The following is a 19,175-nucleotide window of genomic DNA, read 5'->3' as shown; positions in this document are numbered from 1 at the left end:
ATATTGAAACATTTACTGGCAATGATAAAATATTTAAGATTTCCTTAAAATACTCAACTCACCCCAAAGAAAGGGATGGGGGAAAATAGATGAAAAAGAACAGAGGGCTTCCCTGGTGGCGCAGTGGTTGAGAGTCTGCCTGCCAATGCATGGAACACGGGTTCGAGCCCTGGTCTGGGAGGATCCCACATGCCGCGGAGCAACTAGGCCCGTGAGCCACAGTTACTGAGCCTGCGCGTCTGGAGCCTGTGCTCCGCAACGAGAGAGGCCGCGATAGTGAGAGGCCCGTGCACCTCGATGAAGAGTGGCCCCCGCTTGCCACAGCTAGAGAAAGCCCTAGCACAGAAACGAAGACCCAACACAGCCATAAATAAATAAATAAATAAATAAATAAATAAATAAACAACAGAGGGTTGGAATTACTTAAGTTGGGTGATGGGGACCATTATTCTATTCTGCTTTGTGTACATTCAAAGTTTTTCCATAATACAGCTTTTTGAAAAGGTACCATGACAAGTGAAAAGCCATATACACATGAGCACCACAATCACTGCTCGTATATCATCCAAGGTAGCGAAATTAAGCTCATAGCCAAACAGTTTTGGGGTTTTTTTTTCACATCAGGGTGACTATCTCAAAGGGAGCGTCCGACTCTGTACCTTTTCTTTATTAGGCAATAAAGAGTATATGCATGTGTAAATCTATCTAAAAATGTCTTTCATATGCATCTACAGATCTGAGTCAGAAGATTTCAGATTTTCTGTCCTGGGCCAGAATTAGAACAAGATAGCTAGCTGACACAGCACTACTTGGCTCGCGACATTTAAAAAATAAAACAAGCAGGCTTCCCTGGTGGCACAGTGGTTGAGAGTCTGCCTGCCGATGCAGGGGACACGGGTTCATGCCCTGGTCTGGGAAGATCCCACATGCTGCAGAGCGGCTAGGCCCGTGAGCCATGGCCGCTGAGCCTGCGCGTCCGGAGCCTGTGCTCCGCAACGGGAGAGGCCACAACAGTGAGAGGCCTGCGTACCGCAAAAAATAAATAAATAAAAATAAAAAAATAATAATAAAACAAGATGCATGCTGATTCAAGCCATAGCAAGACCCTATTCTGGGAGCCCCATTCTCCTGCTTGACACGGAGTAAGGACTCTGCTACTTCTTTAAGAGGACAAGCTGGTGCCTACACAAGTCAGCTGCAGGGCAAAAAGCCTCAGCACTCAACACAAGTTAGAAAACTAAGATGAAGATCATTTACTTTATACAATCATTTTTCTTAATTAAATTAAATTAAAAATTTTTATTAATTTTTATTGGAGTATAGTTGCTTTACAATGTTGTGTTAGTTTCTGCTGTACAGCAAAGTGAATCAGCTATATGTATACATATATCCCCTCCTTTTGGATTTCCTTCCCATTTAGGTCACCACAGAGCATTGAGTAGAGTTCCCTGTGCTATGCAGCAGGTCCTTATTAGATATCTATTTTATACATAGTAGTGTATGTATGTCAATCCCAATCTCCCAATTCATCCCACCCCTCCTTCCCCCCTTGGTATCCATACATTTGTTCTCTACATCTGTGTCTCTATTTCTGCTTTGCAAATAAGTTCATCTGTACCATTTTTCTAGATTCCACATATAAGCGATATTATACAGTCTGTTCTTGGCAACAGTCGCAAAGGATGATACAAATACTAAGGACCTGGGAGCCCCAAACTGATGACTTTCCAGTGAATCAAAAGTAAAAACAAAACATAACCGCTAAGGCATACCCAGTGAAAGGGCTTTCATGTACACTATTATATGTGATCCTCAAATCTCCCCTGAGAGGCTGGTAGGGCCTGTGTTATTTCCATTTCATGGATGCAGAAACTTGGGTTCCAAGCTTTAAGGCAACAGAGTCGTCTGCTTCCAAGGACAGTGCTCTTTTCACTGCCCCAAACCTCCTTGGAGTATATATGTGATGGTGAGAGCAGGTAAGCCTTTCATAAAGTGAAGCAGAAAAGGGGAAACCAGCTTTAGGTCCACCACTTCCTGAGTTTCAAAATGCCCTCAATTATTTCCTAATTACCCTCTTTTTGTTCTTTCTCTTCTCTGCTATGAGCATGGAGGCCTTAATGAATGGCCCTTCCATCTCCTTCCGTGTTACTATGGGCTGGTGTCCTTTGCTTTCTGAGCTCTGGCAGAGGTCTCCTAAAACTCACTTAACCCAAGAAACAGAAATAATTTTTTTTAATCTTTTTTTTTTTTCATGCGGGATCTTATTTCCCTGACCAGGGATCAACCCATGCCCCCTGCAGTGGAAGCACGGAGCCTAACCACTGGATAGTCAGGGAATTCCCAGAAATAATTATTTTTTTAAACCAGGAGGGACTGTCATGGCTGTGTCTGGGAGGTTTGCTTCTGGTCCTCTCTCTCCATTAGTCAAGATGGTACCAAGGAAGAGAAGCTGGCAGAGCAACATCACAGCCCTCACCTCCCACAGAAGACTAAACCTAGGAGAAGAACAAGACGTACCTCTCTGACTTCATGAAGCTGGCCGGAATATTGACTCTTGGCTCTTCGGGCAGCAGCAGGCGACTTGTGATGTGTGATTGTGACCACGCCGGGGGCCCCCGCACCGAGGTGTCTCTGGCTACAGGGAGATGCAGAATTGGGTGTTCCATGGGGGAGCAAAGTGAGACTTCGGCTTCGGGAGCTTGGAGTCGTCTAGAATAAGCAACAGGCGTCAAAACTCAACAACCGACTTGCAGAACACAACCAAGTGTTGGCTTCCATTTATGTTGGACCTCTCAGGCTTTCCCCTTCGTCTTTAGAGGGATGAGGAGCTAGGGAGGTGCCCAGCACTACATGCTCTAATCCCACACTCACTCAGGCCAGAGAGACTGTCTCCATTAACTACACTTCTGGTCTCACCTCTGGTCATGTCTCCTGCCCCAAAATATAGCCATGGAGAGCTACTCTGAGGCCCCCAACACCGCGGGCTCTCGGGGTGCTGTGCTCCTCTTCCTAAATGCCCTCCCCTCCCGTGGGCGAAGCCAGCTCAACGCTCCGTGCTGTGTGGAGCATCCCCTGTCTGTCTCAGCCCCTCTGTGCTCTTATTTCACTACATAGAGGTTATATTCATTGTCCAGCTAAACTTTGATTCTTTCAAACTCATCTTTATATCCCCAAGACCTGGCACATCATGACTGTTATTTATTAAGTACCTAATACATGTTTGCTGCATAAGGGAATGAATGTACCAAGTAATCCACCAATTAATTCCCATTTGTTAGTGTAGTGCTGGTATTTCATCCTATTGTAACATATCATCCAAGTAACTACTGAGTATGTGATAAGGACGGCATCACAACTTAGTGGAGATGAATTTTTCAATAACTGGTGATGGGATAACTGGGCAGCCAACTGAAAAACAAAGTTGGATTTATCTCTCAGACCCCCAAATGGATCAAATGGATCAAAGACTTAAGGGAAAAAAAAGAAAAAGCACTAGAATAAAACATGTGGCCTTGGGGTAGGGAAGACCTAACACCTCCAAATCCAAAAGCCATAAGAGAAAAGCTCAATAAACCTGATGCCCTAAAAATTGAAAACTTCTGCACGGGAAACAAATTTTAAAAACCCACTCCCGCCACTGACAGAGCCAACCGATAAACTAGGAAAAATATTTTCAACTAGTTTCACAGACAAAAGGCTCATCATTCTAATTTGTAAATAGGAATATAATGCTTAGGAATTAAAAAGAACAACAAACTATTAAAATAAGGCAAGATATGAACAGACAATTCACAAAAAAAAGAAATATAAATGGCCCTTAAATTATATGAAAACATGTTCAACTGTACTCATACAATAAAACCACATTTAGATATACCAACTTTCACCCACTGGATTGGCAAAAATCCTAAAGTATGAGTACCCAGTCTACTGATAGGACCTTAGAGAGAGGGGTTTGTGGGAGTATAAGGTGGCAGAAAGCCCGAGGAGGGCAATCTGGCAGGACCTGTCCCAGTTACAGATTCGTTTCCCCGTGATGCAGCAAAATGCCCTGTTTGGGAATGTCTCCTCCATACACCTGCACCCAGGTGGAATGGCATCTGTACCCAGGAGTCACCGAAGTCATATGTTTAATGGCAAAGGATGGGAAACTATGCAAATGTTCCTCCGTCTAAGACAGGTTAATAAGACATGGCACACCTCCATGATGGAACACTACCAGGACGTAATAGGATCGTAAGAAAGGTCTCCGTGAACTGGTCTGCAAAAAGAAATCTCTAAACTATACAGTTAAGTGAAAAAAGCAAGGTTCCTAACTGTTCTACAGTATGCAAAGTTCTGTGTCAAAATGTGGAAAATTAGTGTTTTTATCATTTGTTTATAATCATTGTTTAAAACAAAAAATACTCTACAAGGATACACATGAAACTCAAAGTGGGCTACTTATTCATGGAGAAGCTAGGAATGAGAGTAGGAACAGAGAGGGAGGGAGATTGTTCACTGCATAGTTTTCATATTCTTTCATTCTGAACCATGTGAATGGATTATCGATCCAAGATTTTCTACATTCTACATAAAAAGCTGTGTTCTAAATGTTTCTACACTTCATTTCAGCTTGAGAAAAAAAGGCAGTTAGATGCTATGCTGGATTCATGCTAGTTTCTCTATTTCAATTATCAAATATTTACTGAATACCTACTATGTGTCAAGGAGAATATCTGATGTGTGATGTCAAGGTGAAACATGAGATGTATGAGGCCATCTTTCACCATAGATGTTTATAGTACTGCTGGGGATATAAGAGCTCAGATACAGAGACAGCGAGACCAACACACACACACACACACACACACACACACACAGAGTAAGGAAGGGCGTGACAAGATGCTAATTTGGCAATACAGCCAGAAAATGTCAAAGTGAGGAACAGAAAGATCAAGGCGAGCTGACTTCATCACAGGACACTGTTCTGAGGGCAAAAAATTTGAAGCCTGAGTAGAATTGAGGGAGATAAAGAGACATGGGTGGCAACAAACAAAGCAACCCAGACAGGAAGTTCAAAGTCTCCAGCCTGGGATAACAGTCACAGGTCTAAAAATTGTTAAAAGTTAATGATCCACAATTTTACAAATCTCCAAGGGGTTGGGGAGCAGGGTGGGAGCCAGGGTAGAAAACAGAATTTTGTGTTAGCCTGCAGTACCATGGTAGCTTGTAAATTTCTCTGGATGTGAACTTGGACAGAATTAATAGGAAGACAGATAAAGTCAGGAGGCAGTGTATTGCTTTTAAGTCAGCTTATATATAGGTAACTGGAAAAATCTGTGGTCTAAGAATTAAGTATACCTTGATCACAATGAAATACAACAATCGTCTACTTTCAGCTTCCTTCTTTTCCCTTGGAGTGAAGAGGAGGAAAGAAGCTATGTCGTTAATTCTTCAAAGACGCAAATTTTCCTAAGCATTAATCTACTGAAATACATTTTGTTTTTCTGGTTTGTTTTGTTTTCATTTTCACCAAGAACTTTATTGAACAACGTATTCACCCTTTGTTCCACTCTGAAATACATTTTGATTGTTTGGGAGCCTCATTCCAACCCAAGAAATGGCAGATTTTTTTCACTGGGCTTTGAAGCCAGACAGCCAGGTTTCGCCCACACCCCCAGCTCTACCAGGTTCTAGCTATGTGACCTCAAGTGAGTTAAGCTTTCTTATTAAGCATCAATTTCCTAATCTTTAAAAAAGGAATCATAATACTGACCCTTAAGTGCCATCATGAGGATTAAAGTAGATCATGCACAAAAAATGCTTAGCAGCATGCAGTGCCTGCCATGCAGGAGCTGCGTGGCCAAAGTTTGTTTTTTCCCTTATAGCCCTTAAAACTTGATCGATGAAGGCATTACTGATTTTTAAAATGTTAAGAAGTCGCGTAGCACAAAATTGTAAGCAGTCACTGACTTGCTCCTTATTTTCCATAGGGTCAAAGTCGTGATGAAGCCCAAAAAATGTAATTAAATAATTACTGGAGAACCTACATGGCCAGCAAGACTGTAGGGGGAACCACACTTCTAAATTCTGAGCAGAATGAGAACCCACCAGAAATCAGACAGGAAGACCTCTCTGATAAGGGGCGCCTTTGCCTGAAGGACTATCACCTAAACGACAACAAATCAGGAAATTCACCCAGGAGCCAAAGGATTCTGCTGTGGACGTCTAACACCACGCTCATTACTTAATGGCTGTCACTTGAATTCACAAGCAGTAAATTTGAGTCGAAAAACCTTTAATTTCCCATTCACTGTATGTTTCTCATGGTTTAATTCACACTCATGTCTCCTCTCAGGGCAAATATGAGCAAAAAAAGTCTCTCTCTTGGTAAATCCCATAGGTCATCAGGCACCCTGAGAAAAAGGCAGAAAAGGCAGCAAACCGCAACCACTACAAACAAGCGGCTCTTTTCAGAAGGTGGCCTGTCGAAAATGTCCAGGTTGTGTTTGAAAATTATACGAGGGGGACTTCCCTGGTGGTACAGTGGTTAGGAATCGGTCTTGCAGTGCAGGGGACACCGGTTCGATCCCTGGTCGGGGAACTGAGATCCCACATGCTGCCACTAGTGGTCCCTACTAAGCCCATGCTCCACAACTACTGAGCCTGTGCTCCTCAACCAGAGAGAAACCTGCGCACAGCAACGAAGAGCCCACGTGCCACAACTAAGACCCGACGCAGCCAAAAACATATAATTAATTAATTAATTAATTAATTTAAAAAAGAAAATTACACTTAGGGAATTCCCTGGCGGTTCAGTGGTTAGGACTCGGCGCTTTCACTGCCAAGGGCACGGGTTCAATCCCTGGTTGGGGAACTAAGATCCTGCAAGCTGCGTGGCACAGCTATATTGAAAAAAAAAAAGAAACTTACACTTAGATGTCATACACACACCTCTCTGCTACTGATTTAAAACAAAATATTATCAAAGTTTGAGGAAAAACATGTCAAGGTTTTGCTCCAAATATTGACTTCAAGGGAGCAACGAGAAATGCCAAGTGTGTCATCTGCAGAAAATTCTGAGGCAAGAGTAACGGCTCCTACCCGGGAGTGAGATCCACTCTTTACTTAGGAGAGTCACCCCCTGTGTTCCCTCCCTCAGCAAGTAGCAGTAGGTAAGTGGGGTTCCTGCCTGACAAATGGGGTGATGCCAAAGAAGAGAACAGGTAGCAGGTAAGACACAGCACAGATGCTCAGACACCGCCCAGGATTCCACCTGTAATCAGGTGTTATATTTACCAACCTCTTGGTTTTCCCCTACTTTCTTCCTTGGATTTCTACGTTTCCCAGGGTTTCAAGGCAGGGACACACAGGGATCCTTCTTGTATTTACTGGCCCAAACTGCCATAAAGGAAAGGTGTGACTGGAAAGGGAGAAGCAGCACTAGAAAGAATATTTCCAGCAGGGAAACCAAGCAACAAGCCAGAGAGAGTCTAGTCTGGGAAGCTTAGAAGAGAACTACAGGACTACCATCCAGAAGAGCAGCAAGAGGATCTAGTCCCACAGGACAGTGTGGGTGAGTGGTTAAGACCACGGTTTCTCAAGTTGACGGCCTGGGTTCAAATCTGCACTGCACTCTGCCACTCATGAGCTGGGTGGCCTAGTAAAGTAACGTGGTGTTTTAATTTCTAAAATGCTAATATTACCTCATGGGTTGTTGGAGAGTAACATGAAAAGAGAGAGGTAAAGCACATGCCATATAGGAAGCATGCAATAAATGTCATCATTATTATTCAAAAATTAAGAAAAATGAGGCCTTTGGGTACCGAGTAGGTGGATGATTGTTAAGTGGGCCCAGAGTCAAGTATATGGATTTAAAGGTTGTTTTCATCCAAGTGCCTTAAGCAGACATAGCCTTACCTTAACTTCCTTAACTTACAAAAAAAAAAAAAAGGTAAATTAAGAGTAATCATCCTAATTACTAAAAAAGTTTGCTTCAGAGAAAAAAGTACAAAGTACATTTACTATGATTGCACGTTTTTGAAAACCTACCTGTTGTAGAACACAAAGTGACTGGAGATTGCTCCAATGATACATGGGTACCAAAAGCAAAGAATTAGTATAAATAAGTAATGAGCAATTTCCCATTAGGATTTTGGAATAAACAAACCCTCAAACTGGAAAGATCATCAGCTGGTCATAAAAAGTCTTAAAACTTGTATCAAAAATTTATAATTAAGCTTGCTGCAGCTGAAATTTAAAAGCTGAAAAGGAGTAGGGGAGGGGAATATCTTAAATATACATTCATGGCAACTGCTTCTGTAGAAAATTTTTCTGATGGGAAAAATTGCTGAGAGTCAATTATAACAGCCTTCAAATGCCATTTAATTTTGGTGCATATTTTCCTCACTTCCTTGAATTCTTTCACAGCAATGCGGGAAAAAAGACACTATTTCAGAATAAAATAGCCCAGGGGAGGCAGAAAAATCAAACCGGCCTGGTTATGTTTTGTGAAAAATAAATTCAACTGACTAAAATCATTTCATCACATTCCTTCTCTCTCCTCTAAAAAAACAAATTAATGTGCCATTTCTAAATATGTGAAAGCTAATCATAAAAATTGTGGTTTATTCCTTTTCTTCCAAAAGGAAACATACCTCAAAATCAATGAAAAGGGAAAAGCATAACAGTTTTTAAAATATTACATTCAGGGCCTTAAAATTATTCAGATTTTTGTTTTCCTGGCAGTCAACATCTCAATAAAACGTGGAGGGTTTTTTTGTTTTTTAATGTGGAGTGTTTTTAAAATGAATCTATCCTACTATTTTGATTAATAGCTTCATATGAACCTTTTCATTTGCCCTGCTTTTTATTTGTTTGCTTTTGTTTTTTAATATTCTGTGACCTCAGCTTAAAACAGACCTAAAGTAGAAATAAATTTTTTTAAAATGGGACATTTTCCAAGTTCATTGCCATGATTAACTTCTCAAAATTATACTCAGCTCTCTCTACTTTTCCAAATTCCTGTCCTCTTACAGAAATAGGAGTTTCAACTCTAAGTTACCAAGCCTAGGAAATTTCTTCCATTGTTATCTGTGAATCTTGAATACATCTTAAACACTTTCCACTAACTTTATACCAAGATTCTGTTAAAATACACACAACAAATGCATACAAACATGTCTGCAAAGGAAAAATTGTGGTTTTCACCAGAGAGGAAGGCTCTAGCTTGCTTCTAAACATATCATCCTGATTATACATGCAAATGCTAGATCTCTGAAAAATCAGGGCAAGCAAAATGCATATATTTCCATTTCCTGCAAATAGAGGGATAGAAATCTTGACATTTTCAGCTTGCCTGTTCTCCCAGCATTTTCAGCCACCAAATAAATTCTGCTGACTCTTCTGTAACAGCTAATCCAATTGCTCCAGAATCCCTAACCCATACTCTGGCCCAGCCTCTGTCCAGGTCAAGTTGAATGTCCCAAAAGGGCTGAAAGGGACTTCCCTGGTGGTCCAGTGGTTAAGACTCTGTGCTTCCACTGCAGGGGGCACAGGTTTGATCCCTGGTCGGGGACTAAGATCCTGCATGCCCCATGGCAAGTCCAAAAACAAAAAAACAGAAAACAACTGGGCTGAAAGCATTGGTCTCATGCACTTGGCATATCACACACTACTATTTTTTCCCACTTCCCCCAGCTTCCGCCATCTTGCAGATCCACCTAGAAGTGGTCATGTGCAATTTTAAAACCTTCCACACACCCACCCTCTCAGCTCTTGAACCTTCTATCCACATCCTTTACTTGGAACCTTGTGATTCCACATACCAAGACTCCTTTTTGATGCTTTATTCTAAAAGCGTGAAGGTTCCCTCTTTCTATTGTCCAGGCCCCATTCTCTCCAATCCTCCTGCTGTGGAATTACAGAATTTTAGAGCTAGAAGAAATCTCAAGTCTAGTCCTCCCACTTTATAGATCTAAAAACTACAGCCTCAAAAAGATAAAATGAAATATACCAAAAGAGGACCCAATTATGAGCCTCGTTCAAGATTTAACTAAAAAAGCCTGATGAGAGACTCAGGCCCTCCAGCTGGTCCTTCTCAATTAAATGAGGACTTAGTCATTGAAACAGTGTCTGACACAAGATTGACATTAAAACATTTGATAGAAAGGATGAAAGCTGATACCAGTTTATCCATTTTCACCTTTCCTCTTGCACATTCACCTATCGTAAAAATACACATGCAACACTCCTTTGAAAGCAGGGTAACTGTGTACTATATTCTCTTAGAACTGCAGATCCTCAAAGAAAATCATTTTATTTTATATATGTTGTTTGTAAATAACATGAAACAAAGACTTTTTAATGCTGAATAGCTGTTTCAATAGGAAAAAAACAACTCTGAAAACAAGGACTAGAAAGAAGTTGATTTAACTTAGTGAGTTATGTTAGAGCAACCACCAAAAACCCAGAACAACCACCAAAACCCTAGAGCAACCTCCAGACTTAATATAGAAATTTTAGTTTCACTGCTTTTAGTTTTAGAAACAAGATGAGGACTCCAATATCATCACTGTTTAACATAGTACTAGAGGCACTAGCCAACAAAATAGGAACAAAAAAAGAAAAAGAGGTAGAAGGAAAAGAAGTAACAAAAATGTCTTTGACTGTAGGTGTGACCATTTTACAAAAAAATAAAAAGAGAGCACACTAGTGAGTCCAACAAAGTTGCCAGATATATGATGAACTTAGAAAGGTTAACAGCCTTCCTCTGTATCAGCAATAACCAACTAGAAAATACAGTAGAAAATAAGATATTCAAAATAACAACAAAACTATGATGTATAGGTATTAATCCAATAAGGAATACATATGACTTTTGTGGAGAAGATTTTTTTTAAATCTGTGAAAATAAATCAATGAGGAATTGAGAAGATGACACACCAAGGTGAATGAATTGGACAACTTATTATAAAGATGTCATTTCTCCCAAATTATTATATAATTGTTCTAATAAAAATTCCAGTAGGATTTTTTGAGCAACTCAACAAATTTATTACAATATATAAATAGGAGAATAAAGGTCTGTGAAGAGCCAAGTTAATTCAGAAAAAGGAGAGGGACTCACCCTCCCACCAGAAACAAATACTAACAAACAACAAAGCCACGATGACTATATGGTATTCATGCAGGAACTAGCAATTGGACTAAAAACTAGAAAAGAGGGTGTGAGAACATGTTAAGTATATATGAGAACTTGGTATATTACAGAGGCGGCACCATAAACCAGTGGAGAGAAAAAATGCTATTGGGAAAAGCAAAAATATTGCTGGCTTTCTGTCTTATGGGACATACAAAGGCAAAAATCTAAATGTAAAAAGTAGGAGGCGGAGTTGACTGAGGCAAGATCGGGTTTCAGGTGTAGGCTTCCCTCACCGATTAGAAAGATGATGTCTTGTGCTGAGTATTCTTTTCATGTGCCAAGTCTAGAGGAGCTTGTTGGAGTTCTGCAGAAGGGGCTAACGGATAACTTTGCTGATGTCCAGGTCTCTGTAGTTGATTGCCCTAATTTGACCAAGGAGCCATTTACTTTTACCGTAAAAGGTATTTGTAGGAAAACTAGAATTGCAGAAGGAAGAGGTGTGCCTTACTTATTGCCTCTTATAAATAAAAAAAAAGTTTATGATCTAAATAAAATCGCAAAAGAAATCCAGCTTCCTGGAGCTTTTGTTCTTGGAGCAGGAACAGGCCCATTTCAGACTCTTGGATTCAATTCTGAGTTTATGCCAGTTGTTCAAACAGAAAGTGAACACAAACCTCCTGTGAATGGAAGTTACTGTGCTCATGTTAACTCTGAAGATGGAGGGTGCCTACTTGAGAAATACAGTGAGAAATATCATGATTTTGGGTTTGCGTTACTGGCCAATCTTTTTGCCAGTGAAGGCCAACCTGGAAAGGTCATTGAGGTGAAAGCCAAAAGAAGAACTGGAAAACTTAACTTTGTGACTTGTATGAGACAGACTCTTGAAAAACATTATGGAGATAAGCCTGTAGGAATGGGAGGTACTTTCGTGATTCAGAAGGGAAAAGTGAAGACTCATACTATGCTGGCAGAATTTTCTTCCTGCCCACTGAACTCTGACGAAGACGTGAATAAATGGTTACGTTTTTATGAGATGAAGGCTCCTTTGGTTTTTCTGCCAGTTTTTATCTCCAGAGACCCAGGGTTTGATTTGTGGTTGGAGCACACTCATTGTTTTAGTCATCATGGAGAAGGTAGACACTACCATTATGACACCACCCCAGATACAGTGGAATATCTTGGATACTTCTTACCTGCAGAGTTTCTCTATCGCATTGATCAACCAACAGAGACCCATTCATTTGGGCGAGATTAAATCAACTGATACTCGTTTGACTGATTAACTCATTAATTGATACTAATATAAAGCCTAATAGAAATGACCTCACTACTTAATAAGCCCTATTTTTTTCAGCCTTTGAAATGAAAGGTATGTCGACACTGTACTCTGTATTACTTCACAGATCTATCTGAAAGGGATTATTTGGAACAAAGACACATGATGGAGATGTTCTTCATTCTTTTTATTCTAAAAATCAGTCTTATGTTTATAATTAAATATAAACAGGATTAAGAATCAAGTGATGATTCGTACTAGCTAATGGGAATAATTTACATTTGTATATTCAGGTAGTCTTACAACTGCTAAGTGGATGTTTCTGGGTATTAGAAAAATCAGTGCTGGGAATGTTGATAGTTGTTAAATCTTTCTACTGAATTTTAAAAATCCATTTTAGAAGTCAAAGTACACTTTTTTCATGGAATAAGGTGGTCAGAGGGAGCAACTTTACTCCTTTTGGTGATGTTGAACCATACTCTGAAGTTTGCAATTTGCCTTTAACAAATATTAGCAACCAGACGGTTAGCCATGATTCCTCCTTTGTTTGGACTGTCAATTGGAAACAGTTTGTGCCTTGTTGGTTATTTGCGAGAAGTGAAAAGAAACAGCATCAAAATACAACCTCGAGGTGAGTATACTTCAATTTATAAATGAGGCTATTGCCAAATATGACTACTATCCTTCATGAAATGTAAAATTATACCTTCACCAGTTGTAATGATTGAAATTTTCCTCAGTGTTTTTCTATAATAATCATGAGCCAAAAACAACTCTCTAATCTTATAATGCCAACTGATTTAGGAGCTTTTTAGTACTAAGCATATAATAAATTGTCAAGAAATAGTTTTTGTCTTTGGATGTTAACTATAACATGTCCTGTGAGTATAAATTCCTAAATATTATTTTTAAATAAACACTAGTTTGTACCAAAAGAAATGAATTATAATTTTACATTCATAAAAAAAAAGTAAAACTACAAGCTAACAAAAGAAAAGGTAGGAGAAAAGTTATGTAACATGTAGAAAAGCATTTCTTAACCAAGACCAAAAGAGTAAATCACAAGTTGAACAATTTGATGGATTTGACTACATTATAAGTAAGAGTTTCTATTCAACAAGGACACTGTAGACAAAAATCACAAGTGTGACTGGGAGAAGACAGATTAATACCTAGAATATAAAAGGAGCTCCTAGAAAAAGAAGTCAGAAAACACAGCAAAAAATTCGGGCAAAGGATAAGAATAGGCAATATACAGGAGATTCATGAATGGGTAATAATATATCAAGGTAATCAGAGAAATACAAATTACAATCACCAGGAGATTGTATACCCACCAGATTTGCCAAAATTAAAGAGTAAAACGTCCCCAAATAATGGCAAGGATGCAAAGATACTGGAACCCCTTGCATTGCTAGTTAGAGGGTAGACTGGTGCAGCCATTTTGGTGGCAGTAAAGCAGAATTTAGTGAAAATATATATGTATGTTCCCTATGATCCTCAAATTTTCTGCTGGGCAGGTACCCAATAAATATGCTCCCAGTCACATGTATACAGAGGGATAGATACAAGGATGCTCCCAGGTGATGAAGGTGGGGAGTTTGAGGCAATGTAGGTGTACAGCAGTAAGAGTCTGTATAAATAAAAAGTAGACTCTTCATACAATAATACATATGCATCAGCTAGAAGTCATGACTTAGAGGTATGCAGAGCAACACTGATAAAACATACTGCTGAGTTAGAAAAGTTTAAGAAGAAAATGATAAGACCAGCAGGACAATACCACTTAGGTAAGTTCAAAACACATACAACAAGGCAAACAAAGACACATACGTATGCCAGGAATTAATGCTGACTGGGGAATGGGAGCCAGGAATAAAGAAAAATAATTATAAGAGTTTCTTTAAAAAATTTTTAAGAGAAGGACTTGTTTGGACTGATGAGTTTACCATGATCCAGTAATGATGGTTATAACTTTAATTACAAGTATATTTATAATAGTTAACACTTACATGACACCCACTATGTGCCATGAACTGTTTTAAGTATTATATACACACCTTAAATCATTTTTATAATTTATAATAAAAGATTTAATAAATCTTTAAATAATGTAAATCTTTAAAATAAAAATTTATAATAAATCTGTATGATACTATGAGGTAGATCTATCGTTTCCATTTCAGAAATAAGACACAGAAAGATTCAGCATCTTTCTTTGGGTCACACAGCTAGTAAACAATGGAGCTGGGAGTCAAGTCCAAGCGAGCTGCCTCCGTGGCTCATTACATTGCACTTGCTAGAGTGATTCACCCACTTCAACTGAGGTCTGAAAAAGTCACCACAACTCTTTATAACCATAACTAATAGCTTCATTAGCATTTGGAGGAAAAAAAATCCTTTATAGTATCAAAGCCCCGTAAGCGTGCCAATTCTCAAATACTCAAACTCAAATACTCAAGCTCTTTAAGGCGAAAATACATGGATTTAAATTTTTTAAATCAATTATCCATAATAATAGGGGCAATGGTATATCTACAGATATCAAGAATAAAATGCAGCTCACACCCCTCGTAGCACTTAGTGTGTTTTACCCATGGGTGGTCTGTCCATGCTTCACTGTCCTCCCTAGACTGTGACCTCCCCCAGGCGAGGGACTGCATCCAGCCACTGTGTACCCTGTGGAATCTGACACAGGCCTCACCTCGCAAGTGCTACGAATGCAGTAAATGAGAGCAATGAATCCCCTCAACCTCAATTTTAACCACTGGTTACACCACTGCTCCCTCCCTGGAAACCTAATTTTAAAAATACCAACAATGACTCAAAGGAAAGGGAAATATCCCTCTCCTTTTCCAAGAGGCAGAAGAGTCTGGAAAAGACACACCACCCCCACTTAATTATATCCAAGCCCAAAATGTTCAAAAAGCAACCTGGTACAGTTTCAACCAACACACATACCTGAGAGATCCAACAGGTATTTATTGAGCACCTACTATGTGCTAGGCACCGCTCTAGGCAATAGAGATAAAACAGTGAACTAAACAGACAAGTATACCTGTCCTTATGGGAGTGGCATTCTGGGGAGGCAAAGAGAAAGACAGACTTAAAATATAAAGTGTTTTAGATAATATATAATAATCTAAAGCAGGAATAATAGACAAAAGTAATACAAAACAGGGATAGACAAAAGTGGGAGGGCTTACCAATTTTAGACTGGTGGCCAGGGAAGCCCTCATGAGAAGGTGACATTTGATTTAAAGACCTGAGTAAAGCAAAGGAGTGAGCCATGCTCTGACAACTGGGGAAGAGCATTGTAGGTAGAAACTCAACAGGTGCAAAGGTCCTGGGATAGGAGTCCAACCTGGCGCGTTTGAGCAAGGAGGACAGCATGGCCGGGGTGAAGTGAGGAAGGCACAGAGCAGTAAGAGATGAGGTCAGAGACGTAACGACTAGAAAGATGAGCTCCTGAATTAGACATTACAGACATTACAGACAATGGCCAGGCAAGCCAGAGTACCTGGTCTAACCTGGGCTGATTCAGATGCTCAGAAAGATGAGCAAATGAGAACAACGGGTTCCAGCAAGCTTTCCTCCTCAGGGCCATATTCAGGCATTCACTTGTTATTTGCATACAATTTATATATGTCTACACAGCACAGATCATCTCTACTGGATCATTTTCATGGTTAAACTGTACTGCCTTGCAGATGGGCACTCCATGATTTATTCCCTTCCCTATTTCCTCTCACATCTCAATATCATCGAACTAGAAGATACTTTATGCCAGAAATGAATCACAGAACAAAAGGAGACTGCATGCCAAGGGATTCTATAAATGATCACTCCATAACATGGCAGAAAGGGGGCTCTTATTTTATGTTTAAACTTCCATCACTTACCAGTGGGTCAACCCAGCCACAGTGATGGGAAGTCCAGTGCAATTCTAAGACAGAACATTTTAAGAAGCAAATGTGATTTTCCTACAATCCATAACTCATCTCTGACAGACGCACTCCTATCTACTTAGAGATCATTATCTCCTCCCCAAATGCTCAGGCACAAAAGCAGGAAGCTCAAAAGGGCACTCTTACTTGTGTTTTAAAATGCTTTCCACAGAAAAAAAATTAAATCACACCACTGTCAAGATGCCTCAGCTGCATGCAGAATCCTACAGGATCCGTGGAATAAATCCCACTTGAAATTACTTATACTGATGAAGTTAAGACAGAAATGCAGGATTGGCTAATAACTCAGGGAATCTGGGTAAATAGCACCTTACCAACCCACATGCTGGGAGGTGGGGTGGCAGCAACAGGAAGCTGCAATTTTCCTAAAATTTTATATCTGACCAGAACCTTTGAAGCTATTGATATTTGCCCTCGGGCCTCCTCTTTCCTGCTGGACTTGTTATCTGCATGTAACACACAAAGGTAGGTATTCTGCACTTATGTAACCCCTCCCTATTTCTCCCTAAGGCACTTCTTGCCAAAGAGAAACAAACCACAGGTTCACAAGCTCTTATGCTAAAACTAAGCTAAGCTTATTTTTAAAACACTAAGGAATTTATTTGTGTCTAGGATTTTTAACAATCCAGACACAAGACTTGACAAGTATACAGAGCCAACAAGATTTTTTTTACCCCTACAACTGATTTCTGGACCGCAAAGGAAAGAACCTGACTCACTCTCAGATCTCTCAATTTTTATCCAAGAATTTAAGACGGGAGTCATTAGAAGTATAAGCGGTTTAAGGACTAGGCCCTGTCACTCCAATCACTGAAATCTGCAGAAGCTGGCCCAGCAAATGAGTATCTGGCAAAGCAAAAAAGCTCGTAGGACTCCCAGTGGGTGCCAGTAATTTCCATGCAGAAAGTCTGTGATGGAGTCATTAGAAACAGCCCAGAAAAGGTTGTAAGTGACCAGCCTGAAGCCCATCTTTTTCTCACCCCAAGAAATGTAAACAGGAGGTCAGTTGTAAATGTCATATTATATGTGAGGATTTTTGCAGTGTCCAACCTTAGGGTATCAGGTAGCAGAGTTAGAAAAGCTCTAGTGGATGTTCTCAATGTCCTCAATTTAACCAAGTAATCGGATTTCCCACCACTTTCCATTCCTTCCATCCACCGTCCAGCACAGCGGGTACAGACTGCTCATGGCTCACAGTCCACCACCCACCCCTGCAGTGATGCCTGCACACTTCTGCCCACCAGCAGAGCTGGGGGTCCACAAACAGCCAAGTGGATTTAGTACCTACTCTGTTGATGTTGGTGTACGCATTACTTTAACGGCCTAACTTACACAGTAAACTGACAAAATATAACTACGAAAAATAATTCCAATGTATTGAGGCAGGAGATAGGTGGGCTCCAGGTTAGGCATTTACAATCAGCCTCCTGTTTGCACTACGAAATAGAAATAACAACAGAAACAGGGTAAATGGCTGGACTTTGTGTCCTGTGGACACTTTAAGATAACAGTCATGGCAGGGACAGAGAGGGGCTAAACCCTGTCTGAGTAAAAGATCAAGAGGTCACATACTTCCCATCCTTAGGGGCAAGGGAGATACTGCACATGTGCAGAAAGGCTCCTCGGGGGTCACAAAGGAGGGGGAACCACTCCATGATACATGATGCCAAGGCCCCCCATAGGCCTCTGGGCTGGAATCCATCTTGGAAAAAAGTTGCACACAGGGCTTCCCTGGTGGCGCGGTGGTTGAGAGTCTGCCTGCCGATGCAGGGGACACGGGTTCGTGCCCTGGTCCGGGAAGATCCCACATGCCGCAGAGCGGCTAGGCCCGTGAGCCATGGCCACTGAGCATGCGTGTCCGGAGCCCGTGCTCCACAACGGGAAAGGCCGCAACAGTGAGAGGCCCACGTACCGCAAAAAAAGTTGCACACGCATGTCGGGGAGGGTCCTAGGGCAGGTCACGTGTGGAAAAAGAAACCAGATAATTGGCCAAAGGTAAACAAAGACCCAGAAAAACTGCCCTATATAAACGATTTAACTGCCTCTTCACTGCACTCCTCCTGATTAGGGGGGACGCCCACACCCTTTCCCTCCTGGTGTGTATCTCTGCCTTGCTTCTGTCTTAACTGAAACTGTTTCTCTGTGTGCTCCCCCACTTGTTGTGCTCTGTTTCTAATAATAAACTTTGTACCTGTTTTTACAGTTTCTGCCTCCTTGAGATATGCATTTTTCAATGGAGGCAAGAGCTACGGGAAATTTGCTTCTAGCCTCTAGCCCTTGCTGGTCTAGTGGCTAGGATTCCTGGTTTTCATCCAGGCTACCCAGATTCAATTGCTGGGAAGGGAACTAAGATCTCACTTCAAGCCACCGCACACTGCCGCCTCTCCAAGATCAGTATGATGAATTCTTTATGAAATCATAAAGTCTCTATGAAACTAAGCTGGATGACTTGGAAAATGTCAATAAAAGTTGAGTTGCTAAAAACTGCTGTTCAATTAGATGTGGTCATGATAACTGTAAAAGACTAGAAACCATTTCGAAAAATCTAGAAGGATTCTGTAACCAGTTTGCCCTGTTCTTTAAAGAAACCAAAACAGAAGATTATAGGTGATACGTTACAGATATGCTTTCTACAGGGGAGAAGATGCAGACTTTCCACCAGTAAACCCATGCTTGGTGAAAGGGCCTTGGACCTACATCTAAAGACTGGTGAGTGAGGGAGAACAATCAAGATGGCGGAGTAGTAGAACATGAAGCTCATTCCCTCCCACAGAGACTGGTGAGTGAGGATTTTAAGTTAAAATGA

General features: G+C 40.6%; 2 protein-coding genes across 3 annotated transcripts in view; one reads left to right on the top strand and one right to left on the bottom strand.

Moving 5' to 3' along the window:
- OSBPL10 (oxysterol binding protein like 10) overlaps positions 1–19,175 on the bottom strand; it is a 290,264-nt gene that overhangs the window by 143,486 nt on the left and 127,603 nt on the right. For both annotated transcript variants that reach the window (XM_081246970.1, XM_081246971.1), the window contains one exon: positions 2,518–2,709. In XM_081246970.1, the coding sequence (XP_081103096.1) occupies positions 2,518–2,709 (192 nt within the window). The remainder of the gene's footprint in view (positions 1–2,517; positions 2,710–19,175) is intronic.
- On the top strand, positions 11,371–12,721 carry LOC308624067 (ester hydrolase C11orf54 homolog). Its single transcript, XM_081246983.1, has one exon. It carries the CDS (start codon positions 11,430–11,432, stop codon positions 12,378–12,380), a length of 951 nt encoding a protein of 316 aa, XP_081103109.1. The 5' UTR covers positions 11,371–11,429; the 3' UTR covers positions 12,381–12,721.

Source organism: Mesoplodon bidens (assembly GCF_964165515.1).
Source record: "Mesoplodon bidens genome assembly, chromosome: 10".
In the NCBI taxonomy this organism is placed as follows: domain Eukaryota; kingdom Metazoa; phylum Chordata; class Mammalia; order Artiodactyla; family Ziphiidae; genus Mesoplodon; species Mesoplodon bidens.
The sequence above is the reverse complement of the archived record's forward strand: the minus strand, read 5'-3'. Positions and strand labels throughout refer to the sequence as shown.

What these genes read in the sequence shown, in the direction of transcription:
- LOC308624067 (XM_081246983.1), top strand. Translation starts at nt 11,430, where the DNA reads ATGATGTCTTGTGCTGAGTATTCTTTTCATGTGCCAAGTCTAGAGGAG.